This window comes from Sinocyclocheilus rhinocerous, unplaced genomic scaffold, assembly GCF_001515625.1.
Source record: "Sinocyclocheilus rhinocerous isolate Xijiao unplaced genomic scaffold, SAMN03320098_v1.1 scaffold1676, whole genome shotgun sequence".
In the NCBI taxonomy this organism is placed as follows: domain Eukaryota; kingdom Metazoa; phylum Chordata; class Actinopteri; order Cypriniformes; family Cyprinidae; genus Sinocyclocheilus; species Sinocyclocheilus rhinocerous.
This window is the reverse complement of record NW_015644618.1, coordinates 95,344-107,634: the sequence shown is the minus strand read 5'-3', so window position 1 is coordinate 107,634 and position 12,291 is coordinate 95,344. Positions and strand designations below refer to the sequence as shown.

Below are 12,291 nucleotides of genomic sequence, written 5' to 3'. Positions count from 1 at the left end.
AAGATAACAGCTCTGAGTCTTTACCTATAATGCCTAATGAGTTTGGAGAACATCTGACAAGAGATCAGAGACCATTTCTTCATCCAGAATCACTCCAGACCCTTCAGATTTCCAGCTGCATGTTGGTGCTTCTCCTCTTCAGTTCATCACACTCATTTTCTATAGGGTTCAGGTCAGAGGACTGGAAGTTTTGTGCTCAGTGACCCATTTTTGTTTTGATTTGGATGTTTGTGTTTGGATCATTGTCCTGTAGAAGATCCAACCACGGTCCATTATAAGATTTCTAGCATGGACAGTCAGTTTAAAATTTTTTATCTGTTGCTATTTGATAGAATCCACTATGCCATGCATCTAAACAAGATGTCCAGGACCTCCGTCAGAAAAATACACCAACATTAAAGATCCAGCTGTATATTTCATTGTACACATGGGGTACTTTTTTACTCCTGTGTGCACCAAACCCATCTTGAGTGTTTGCTGCTAAAAAGCAAATTTTTCGTTTTATCTGACCATAGAAACCAGTCCTGTTTGAAGTAGTGTCTGGCAAATGAATATGCTGGAGTTTGTTTTTGGATGAGAGCATTTTATTTTCTTGATTTTTTTTCTTGAAAACCTCCCAAACAACGTCTGGTGTAGGTGCTGTTTGACAATTTTTTTTAGGCTTTCTGACCCCAAGACTCAACTAATCTCTGCTATTCTGCAGCTGTGGTCCTTGGAGAGCCTTTAACCACTCAAACTCTCCTCCTCACTGTGCATTAGGACAATATAGACACAGGTCCTCTTCCAGGAAGGTTTGTAACATCTTTAGTTGATTGGAAATTCTTAATTATTGCCCTGATGGTGGAAATGGGAGTTTTCAATACTCTAGCTCTTTTCTGAAAGCCACTTTCTATTTTGTGAAGCTCAACAATCTTGTTCTGCACATCAGAACTATATTCTTTGGTTTTACTCATTGTGATGGATGATTAAGGGAATTTGGCCTTTGTTTTCCCTCATTTTTATATTCCTGTGAAACAGGAAGCAATGGCTGGATAATTTCATGTTCATAATCACCCTGGTGAGCTACAAATTACAAATATGAATGGGAATATACTTCAGAGATATTTTACTCATAAGAATTTCTAAGGGTACCATTAATTGTGGCCAACATGTATTAGAGAAAAACATTTATTTCATAATGAGATTCCCCCCCATTTTAAATTCTTATTTTTTAATGAAAGGTTAGATTTTTGTACATTTTTTAAATAAAAGATCAATAGGATTAACAATGCAGATTTATTTTCACAGCCTTTTTTGATCATATTTTCCAAGGGTACCAACAATTCTGACCACGACGATATATATATCAGTCTGGCGAGTAAACTAAAAAAATTACTAGCCAATGGCGATTCAATTGCCAAGGTGTCCGTAGAGGGTTGATAAGAGAAGTTTAAAGACAAAAATTCTAAAGATGGCACCTGACTTGTTTCTCTGACACATAGCAAAATCCCCAGAGTTAAATCAACTCTGCTCAGAGTACATATTGTCCCAATCTACAGAGTGTTAAATTAACACTAAAGCCGAGTTAAAGTTAATGGGATAATTAAGCAATTCATTAATTGATGAGTGAGCATTAGTAAAGAAAACCCGTTGCTAACAATGTTGAAGATGAACAACTACTGCTCAGGCTATTAGACATGAAAACGTATCACATAATCCTCAACAGTGGTAACTCTGCTTCAATGTTACTTTAACACTCTGTAGATTGGGACAATATGTACTCTGAGCAGAGTTAATTTAACTCTGGGGATTTTGCTGTGCACATAAGGTCTATAATAGTCAAAAGTTTGGACACATCTACTCATTCTTCACTATTAATATTTTCCATAGTTTAAATTGAACAATTGAAGTATGCGAATAATATAGTAACCAAAAACCCTTATGCAAGTTTACCTTTGCCTTATCGTAACATCTTATATATTTAATTTTATCTTATCTTATTTAATTTTATGCCCAGAATAAGGTGGATGCTTATTAAACTGAATTGAATAAGTTTACATGCTGATGCTGAACAGTTTACTACCTGCTCCATCCTGTACATTTAAAGTTAGTTTTGAAACTAAATTCAGAAATAGCATAATTTTAGATTAAAAATTTAAATCAAGAAAAATAAAAGTATTAAACTTTTGACTGGTAGTAGTAAGTAGTGTTGTCTGGTTGGAAGATTTCTTTGGCAATGCAAATTACAGGTGTTTGACGTAAATGCTGTAGCTAAAAGGAAGAAAACGCCTTAGAGGCAAAGGTCGCTCACTCTTTAACAACTCTAGTCTTCCGTTTCACTTTATTTTCCTTCTCTTTTTTTTGACAAAAGCAGTTAGAAATCATTTAGTTAATTACTAGCTGCCATTGTGCTTCACAATGTAGCAGTAAGGGAACAACTTGTGCAGTTAAATTAGGCTCTGTGTCAGCAGACACAAAGCTAAATATCATGTTGTCAGATCAAGCTTACCGCCAGCACATCTGATGCACACAATTTCACTGACACTCAAAAACACCGGAGTAAATAGCTAAAGACTAGTGTCAACTCATAAATCACATAGTCATCCACTTTGGCCCTTATCAATGATATTCAACATCCCGTCCAGTTTTACTTTCACATTTAGATAAGACCCAGGTCTTACTGACCTTTACAATGCAGACAATGAAAGACTAAACAGTGACATGCCGGGGCAGGACTGGCTGGTTTGACATGTAATGGCGGAGTCTGAGAATGAACAATTTCAACATGCCACTCTCCTGATTACGCTAGCAATTTTAATCTTTGGAAAGGTACTGATAAAATGTGACACATTGTTAGTCTACAAAATCAAGCGAATACATCACAGAACTTTAATCAAATAAAAGGTAAACAGAACGGTGGTATTCAGTATTCATTTCTTTCAAAATATGTATTTGTCTTAGAGATACAAAACATTTCTTACAAATGTCAGGCCTGCAATAAAGCACAGCATACATCAGCATAAACCAGAAGTTCACAAACTTTTTCAGGTGGTGAATCACTTTGATAATAAACCAAAATTGTGGACAACCTAAGACACCAAATCTGGAGGAAACCATCGACTAGTTTAGATTAGGTAATCTTAATTAATGTAAAAAGTTCCATTAGTTTATAGACTACATCTTGAAATAATTTTACCTTTACCGATCCACAATTTTACCAGTTCTTATTTCATTACAATTATCTAAATATAAATATTATTATATATTAAACATAAAATATCAACCAGTTATTTTATGAATGTATTAATTGAATTATTATTTTGAATTTGAATTATTCAAATGTTGAGGATTTTTCTCATTTTTTAATTGAGGATTTTAAAAATTTAAATTGGTTAATCGTTACAGAAAATCAGCACCGAACAAGGAAGAGAAAGTTCTACTCTGTCCTTCATACAAGAACATTCCAAACTTAGAGACTGATGCTGCCTAGCAATCCTCTCCCTCATCTGGAACCCCTGCACATTTGCTTATAATATCCATGTTTGTAATTGCCCATAAATGAGAAACACTCTATGTTGACTGTGCTTTGGTAAGTTAAAACCAAAACAAAAATCTTTAATGTAAAAATCTCCCTGACTATGGCTAAGTTCAAAGTGCCCTCAGTCTGAACTTACTGAGCAGTGAAACATGAGATCTTTGTTACTCTCTGAACGGACAATGTTTAGCATTGCAGTATATTATACTGAGACTCAAACTCACCTGTGATGTTGGCGTGAACATTTTACTTGGTTGTTCTCGTCGCTGTGGCTAACGAAGATGTTAGAGAATGGTGTGGCATCTGTTTTTGCCTCAGAATTGCTCCTGTCTCCTTGCCTGCTCAGAGCACTGCTATCTTTATTGTACTGACTTAGTACAGAGGAAACATCTGTCTTCTTCAGCTCAGAGGTGTCTGTGGTTTCCCGTTTTTTTTCCCTCTGTGTATATAGGGATGAACTTTCCTCCAAGTTGGCATACCTTTCAGCCAACTCCCGCCTTCTCTCTGCCTTGTAGCGGGCAATACGTTCAGCTTTGGAGTCCAGAGAGGAGCCTTGCAAAGAGTCCAGATCATCCATCATATCTCACTCCAGTTACACGTCCTTTGGCTGAGATTTAAGCTACAACACGGAAGAGTCCTGCTCACTTCCTAGTGGACAAAGATTCTGACAATGCCGTTCCACTGTTGAAAGAGACAAACAAAATGAGTTGCCTGCTCTCAAATCAAAAAAGTATTTTGTTTAAGCACTGAATAAAGCAAGAAACAAAATAATATAGCCAGGATTTGTCAAATGAAAGCCTGTAAAGGAGAGAAGTGACCCTGCTGAAAGAAAACATGCAGGACTCCTGCCCACATTGCTGTGATTCTCATATTACCCTGAACACAAAACACTGGCACAATCACTAACACACCTACACTCTAATCCTTCCTATGGCAGTTTTTAGTCAGACAGGATTTGTCAAATGAAAGCCTGTAAAGGAGAGAAGTGATCCTGCTGAAAGAAAGCATGCAGGACTCCTGCCCACATTGCTGTGATTCTCATATTACCCTGAACAGCCCCAGAGAAAGATAAAGAGAGAGAGAGAGAGGGAGAGGGAGAGATTAGCACCAAAGTGCACTCAACACACACAAGTGATCTTTTTCAGCACCTTTAGTAGCATTGTTATCTGCTGCCTGCATAAGCCGCCTTCTAAGAGGTCATTCACACAGAACAAATGTCTGTGTGCCAGTCCAAATCTTATTTTTGTGCATATCTGACTGGAATCTGATCATATTAAGCGAGTGAATGGCAAAAAATAAAAATAAAAAAGATTTTTACAAATCTATTTCAAGCTACATTGATATGTGGTTTGAAATTTTATTCACACTGCATTTCTGGAAATCCATTTCAGTCTAACCGCTGTGATCAGATTTTTCCCTAGCTTTTTTGCCTCACGCCCCGCCCCGTAAAATGTAAACACGTCAGACATTGTTTGTAGAAAACATGCTGAATGTCTTTGCAGAAACAAGGTTGTGTTGTTGCAAGTCAAGCAGAAAATTACACTGCTGGTCTAACACACCTCTTTGAGTTTTGAGGCCGGCAGAGACACCAGCACGGAAAAAGCAGCGCAATCCAGCTTTTTCTGGATAAGGATGTAATATTCCAGTGCTAAGGAAACATGTTCAACATCTGTATTGCAAACTGTAATGCTGTTGTTGTGTTTTAGCATAGGCATACCAACACAACGTTGTTGCTATAAAAACCAATACAGATATTACATTAGGTGAAAGAGCAGCATTGGACACAAAAATCGGCAGTGATACACAGTGTGGACACATGTGGTTCAAGTTAATGGTTTGATACTTAAAATATTTAAACTTTTTAGACTTTTAAATCAATATTTATGATAATTTAATTAATTTCTCTGTCTGCATACATTATTTTCACTGAGCTTGTTGCATAAGTTATCTTAGAAGGTAATCATGCTACCTACATTCTGAAACAGACCTTCACGCCAGGACTGCACCTATGCTGCTTTAAAGATACTCCAAGTATGCCAATGACCAGGTAAATCCTCTCGCATAACACCACCATGACCAAAGGTAGGCATCACATAAGAACACACAAGTCTTTCACCACAGATTTGTTTTCATCTTAAATGCATTCAAATACCAGATCTACATGCCTACACATGTCAGCATGAAGCAATTAGAATCCTATCAGTGTGCGTGTGTGTCTGTAAACACAACTGTGGGTGATGAAGCCTGGATGGAGTTGCTGTGAAAGATTAATAATTGTGTGCTGGTGTTTGTGTTAGTGGGTGTTTTAGGGGCACAAAGGGAATTTAGCATGGCCCTCCTGGATTCCTACTAGGGTGAGCGTCACAAATATGACCCATTGTGCCCATAGTAGGCATGGGCCGGTATGAGATTTTGATGGAATGATAACCTTAAGCAAAAATATCACGATTTCACGGTATTGTTGTTACAGCTCTAAAATGTGCTGTTTTTAAATGTCTTAAAAAAACTTTGCAGGGGTTAATGGGCCACATCTGGGACCTCACATTTAATAGCTTCCACACAGAGCAAGGGAGAGAATGAGAAAGGCAAACAGAAACACAATGGAAAAATTAGGGTAATGATAACTGAAAGGAAAATAATGAGTTTGTACACGAGAGAGAATGCAAACAATACTGATAAAGATGAAATCTTCAATACTGATGAATGAAATGATCATGGGACAAAGGGAAAGGAGGATGGGAGGAGGGTGTTGAATGGCGGGGTTAGAGGAACAAGGTAATAGCAGAATGACATCAGCGTGAGAAGAGCTGTAGTTTCCCATGACTAGGGTGAGCGTCACAAATATGACCCAGAATAATGTTCTTTTTAGCAGCATCATATGACCCCTTTAAAAAAAAGTTTTTCCACTGAACAATGTATTTTATTTCTGAGCAACAATTCTGAAATGTTTGCTGAATTGTGGGCTGTCTTGCCGCTTTTGATGTGGATGGTTGATTTGCTGCTAGAGCTACTGCTGCCCTAAAAAGAAGAAAAATAAAGACTGACATCTTTATTTAACCTAAATCTGTAATTACAGTTATTTAATTTTAGTTATATAATTCATATACATGTAGCGTCTGGACCAATCAGACACATTTTTTTTTTGTTATATTTAACAAATACTCCGTAACACCCCTCAATCAACAAGACAACTATGAGGGCTCAATGGACCCTTCCCCCGAAATGCGGCTAACGCCTCAAAAAAGCAGAACAGGCCTCTGGTTCTATGGCAACCAATGCTGATAACACTAGTTTTATTGCTCAAAGGAATGCGGGCAGAGCAACTCTCAATTCATTTACCCTTAGGAAAGACACACAATGGCCATAAAACTGGACTCTTCTCTAATTAATTCATAGAAAAACCTTTCTGTGAATGAACACACATCTCCTCAGGACATTGTGCATACCATTACTGTTCTTGTATATTGTCTTTTGAATTGTATACTGTTTTGTGTGTGTGCTATGATAGATCACGTTAATGTAACCCCACCGATACCATGTTTGGTCTCTTTGAATTTGTCTTCTGATTATCTAAATGAGCGTTTATATTATATCCTCCTGAGAACCAGAAATAAAAAGTTTTGTGAATTTAGTATTTTTTCATGTCATTACATTGTTTAGAGCATAAGAACAAAATGGTAAAATAACATTTTTGAAAAATTATATTTTATTCATATGTTATGCTATGTCCTCTGTAGAGGACACCAGGACTCAGTTTTTCTAAAAAATAAAATGACAAGAATATACATGAAAAGGCAAAAACAATGGGAAATTTTTTTTTAATCAATCAATTTTTAGGTTTCAGGATTTTTTTTTATACCAAACTTTGTTTAAAGGTGCAATAGGTGATTGTCTTCAGAAACATTTTTTGTTATGCTGGTTGAAAGTCTCTTCACATCCCGATAGCAAGCATTAAGTAAAGTGGCCTAAATGTATTTATCTGTATTTATAGATTCTGTAGAAGGCGTAGGACCAAGAAATGTTCGTCCAATCAAAACGCTCGGTCCGAGCGTTTTAATTGGCTTTCCTACCTGCCTGTCAACGTATGTATCAGCATACCTCTGCGCACCCGGTTCGCGCAGACAGGATACGTCATCAGCATCATTCACGCACGCTGTGCAGACAGAGCGACAATGGCAGACAAACATCAACAACCCAATCTTCCTTCCTGGTATTATAGTACTTTTAAAGTTTTCTCACCGTGGAATGACACATGATGTAGGCAGCCCAACGGTTCCCAATTCCAGTCCTCAATGTATGTATTTTGCATGTCTATTTTGCACCCGATTCAGATAACCAGCTCGTTAGAAGAGAGCTACGTGCATGAACTGTGTTCCGATCGATATGATAACACAGTGTTCATTGCTTCCTACTACATGAGCACGGGAAATCCGTTGAATGTTTATTTAACTTCGGAACATGGGCTGGAATTGGGAACCACTGATGTAGCCTTTTGTAGTAATGTTGTCTCTGGTATTCTGGTCTGTGAGTGAGCGAATATGCGTTCAGGGGGCATGGCTTTGGACGGCGATTGCAGGGAGGGTGGGACGTTCACTTTCAGTGCTATCAGGCTAAAGTTAGCATTTTCCAAGATCTCCTACTGCACCTTTAAGGATGGTTCTCAACTATGTTATAAAATATATAACAAAATTATTTGATATACCATTTTGCTTCATGCAATATGTGTTTAAAAATGTCCATAATTTCCACAATTTTAATTCCATAAACTGGTTTTCCCATTAAGCACAATGCTATCTATACACTGTATCTAATTTGCAATCGTTTTAAACATTATTTGCAAGCGGACTCAGTATCAGACTTGTGTGTTTGTCTAATTTTTTTTATTAACGTCTTACACATGCATACCAGCTTCTGATAAACTCAGATAAACTATAGCTTGAATGTGCCTTCCTACGAGCAGTAGAAAGTTTTCAGTGCTATAATGTGTTTAAATCGTACGATAAGAAACTAACCTGATTTTAGCGAAGAAATCCTAATTTCTGTTGTTAGTAGAGCGTATGCCTTTTCTGACAAAGAAATCTCAGATTAGCAGCCCATATAAATGGTACCAGAATAAACAAATCTTTTATTGGGCGAAGAAATCCCCACTTTCAGTTTTAAATGCATAAGTCTTAAATCTGACGAAGAAATCTCAGATTAGCGGCATGAATTAATCTGCGTGGTGAAGAAATCCAACTGGTAGTGATATTAAAACTGGGCGACGAAGAAATCTCGCTGCAGTATATTTACTTTTAATAGTGATTTGAGCAATGTTCCTCATCTCCCTAAATTAAGGCCTTCTTGTATCTATCGCGTATCATTGTAGTCATTAAGGTGATGCAATTGAATAGCGAACTAATGGTGTAATTCTAGCCTAGCTAACTAGTAATTTGCCATTGTGTGTGAAGTGAATGTGCTGTTTTAATTTGTGAATTAAGTCATATGCGACACGTCATAACTGACTGCGCTTAAGTTTCCCATGCATATTTACAGCAGCACAAGCAAGGTTATTTTCGTAAACGAAAACTGAAACTAAGACTAAAACTATTGGTCAAAAAACATTTTCGTAAACTGAAATAAAATTAAAATTTCAAAATAAATGAAAAACTAAAACTAAACGAAATAACAACAGTAACTGAAAAACTAACCAAAATATAAAAATAATAATTAGCAAAAAATAAATTCGTGATTTAATAAACTCTCATTCTGTGCCAGAAAATCTGACCTGTGGTTGTTTAGGGAAATACCTGTAGATGGCGCTTCATGCATGTGAGCTGAGTCCTAAGCAGCTATTCACAGAGAATGCGTTTTTGCCATAGACTGTATGGTTTTTGCATTTAAAAAACAAGACGCGAGAAATGTAATCGGAAATAACTATAAAATATGAAATGGGAAATAATAGTAATGCACACCCTACAGCGCACGGACGTTTAAAAGTGCAAGAACAACATGAGAATGAGTCAGCGAATTTTTTTTTGGATGAGCTGACTTAAGTGAATAGTCATTTTGTCACGCTTTACGATTACTATGGCAACATCCGCCTCGAGTCCATGACACTAGCTGGTCCTTGACTGTACAAAACGCATCCAAAATGAGAGAAAACAGCAGCGCACAGTGTTTTCACCGCTTGCCATGTCCTGTGTAAAAGGGGCTTTATGGGATTGATTGAGTTGCTCATCAGAAGCGTGTGCGCTCTGGAGCGGCTCGTCAAAGTAAAGTGCAAACATAATTTAAATCACCATATCGCATTTAGTTTTGAGTAGTATGAAGTTTCAAAGCATTTTAGACTGTTTCTTCTTATTGTGTACTTTCATAGAGGGAGAGACGGGACATACAGTAGTGTGCACCGGTGGCTCGTCTGTGCAAAAGATCCAACAAATGAATGCATTGAAAACAGATGGACAAAAATAAAGTTTACAGAGTTTTAAAGAACAGGTTTTCTCAAATCCAGCACTGGAGGGTCATTGTCCTGCAGAATAAAAACTCAACTGCCTGTAGCTTTCTAGTAACTCTGAAAACCTTGACTAGCTTGTTGTTTGTAAACTATTGGCATGTTTAACAAGATTACATCTTTAATATGAATGAATATGAATATGAATGAATAAATTTTATACATATGCATATTTTTTGCATATAAAATATGCATATAAAGTTGCATATTTTTTATTTTTTGTTCAGTTGTAAAGATTTATTTTATTTTCATTATTAAGAGGTTTGCACAAGAGTTAACTGTAAACTGTCCAAACATTCAACTTTGCTAAAATTTAATGTCTTGCTTTGGTCTACACTGGAACTGTTCCATTAACTCTGGTAAACTATAATTACTAAAACTAAAACTAAAATATATAAAAACTAAATAGAAATGTGTTCACAAAATAAAAACTAAACTAAAACTAACAAAACCATTAATGAAACTAACGAAAACTAAACTGAAATTATAGGAAATTTGAAAACGATATTAAAATAAAAACTATAATATCCTTGAGCGCAAGTTCTGCTCCACTTGCGTGTGTTGTAAGCTCTCATCGGTCTCTTAGTAACGTCTGACCCCGGGAGGTGCGAGCAGGCTCTTCCGATTCAATCTGATAACAGCACACGTCACAGACCTTTGTGTAAACAAAGAACTGCATGTAGCCAACGCTAACTCTTTAGCAGCCATACAGGCACATGAGCTAAGCCCTTTACCTCAACTGCTAGCTGTTAGAATCTGACTTACACTTAGATAGTGAGTGTAAAGTCAAGTGTAACTTTCATACCACTCCTCTTTCTCTCTCCCCCTCACTCCTGGTTTGACTTCCTGTTTGTGTTATCACCTTCTGTTTGGATTCAATTAGGTCGGTCTCTCCCCACATACTTTGGTTTTATTTGTGTTATTTTTATTTTTACTTTATTGCTAAGTTGATTTTAATTAAATCTGAGATTTAATTAAATCAATTTATTTATTTTTCCTTTTAGTTTCCTACAGCTATTAGGACATTTTCATTTTACTTCTACATTATTTTAGTTTGTTTGACAATCACCATCATACCTCTCTGTAAAGGATTATAGCAGTTCTAGCAACTGTTGTATCCTTAATGAGCCGTACAGGTTGTTATTAGCCCTAATTCCTGTCTCTGCTATACCCCTCCTTACTTCTCAGCACAAGGCCTATTACATAAGGTACAGTTATCATTCATTATGCTATAGGCCCTGAGAAGACTAGGAACACTTCCTATTATTTGTTTATACCTTGAGGTGTTTGATGTAGAGACTGACGGATTTTTCAGTCCCGCTTCCGCAAGATTCTGTCCCGCGCCCGCCCGCTCCCGCAGAAATCTATCTTATCTGGTCCCGCTCCCGCCCGCGACATTCATGTTTGGTCCCGCTCCCGCCCGCATAAAAGTAATCTATAGATTTGTTTTCAGTACATCGAAGAAATTTACATTAAATGGTTCTGTAATATCTCCTAAGCTCCACAACATACCAGCATAAACGCTCCAGATAAAATATTTGTTATTTAGGCTAAGCATCAACATTCACTATCACAAACCACTGTTATTTTTAACAGAAAAGCAAGCATGTGCTGCTGTGTGTAGCTGCCCCTCACCAGCTATTCACACCTTACACGGCCTACACAGTCATTCCCCATACAGATAGTTTAACACCTCTGTATGTACTTGCATTTGCCTTCTGCCTCTCTCTCTCTGGTGTTCCCACAAGTGTGCCAGTATGTCGCAGACATTCCACAGACATCCAGCCCTGCCAGCTCACCAGGACCACCTGGAAACCCAGCAGAGCACTGTGATGGACATCCTTCAGCCCAAAGCAGCCAACGACCTGCAACGGCAGAGAAAGTAACAGCGAGACTGCGACACAAGTGGACACCTGACACCCAGCCTGAACTACCAGGATCTGACCAGCATCATCTTCTCCTTGGCCCACACCCTCAAGGGCCTCAGACCTGTAAGTCACAGAGTTCTACAGGGAACCGACACCTGCTAAGCGAGAGACGGCACAGAACAGATGCAAGGAACCTGACAGAATGGCGCAACAGAAGGAAATCACCAGTCTTCAGGAGGCACTAACAGCTGCTGAACACAGAGAGCAGTTTGAAAAAGCCACCAGACAGGACTTGGAAAGAGAACTGTTTCACACAAAGTCACTGTTAAAAACAGCATATATGGAACTAAATGAGAGAGCCACCAGATCTAAGGCCTTAGGAGGCCATCGGCATGCAGCCAGAGCTGAGGTCCAAACCC

The 12,291-nt window shown here is 37.7% G+C and overlaps 1 protein-coding gene across 4 annotated transcripts in view; it reads right to left on the bottom strand.

Annotated features, from left to right (window-relative positions):
- svild (supervillin d) overlaps window positions 1–12,291 on the bottom strand; it is a 154,217-nt gene that overhangs the window by 80,448 nt on the left and 61,478 nt on the right. For 2 of the 4 annotated variants that reach the window (XM_016576148.1, XM_016576146.1), the window contains exon 2: window positions 3,739–4,195. The exons of 1 other annotated variant lie outside the window; for it this stretch is intronic. In XM_016576148.1, the coding sequence (XP_016431634.1) occupies window positions 3,739–4,094 (356 nt within the window). In that variant the 5' untranslated portion in view covers window positions 4,095–4,195. Of the gene's footprint in view, window positions 1–3,738; window positions 4,196–10,456; window positions 10,467–12,291 lie in introns of those variants that run through there. One more of the 4 variants, XM_016576147.1, reaches the window with a different exon arrangement.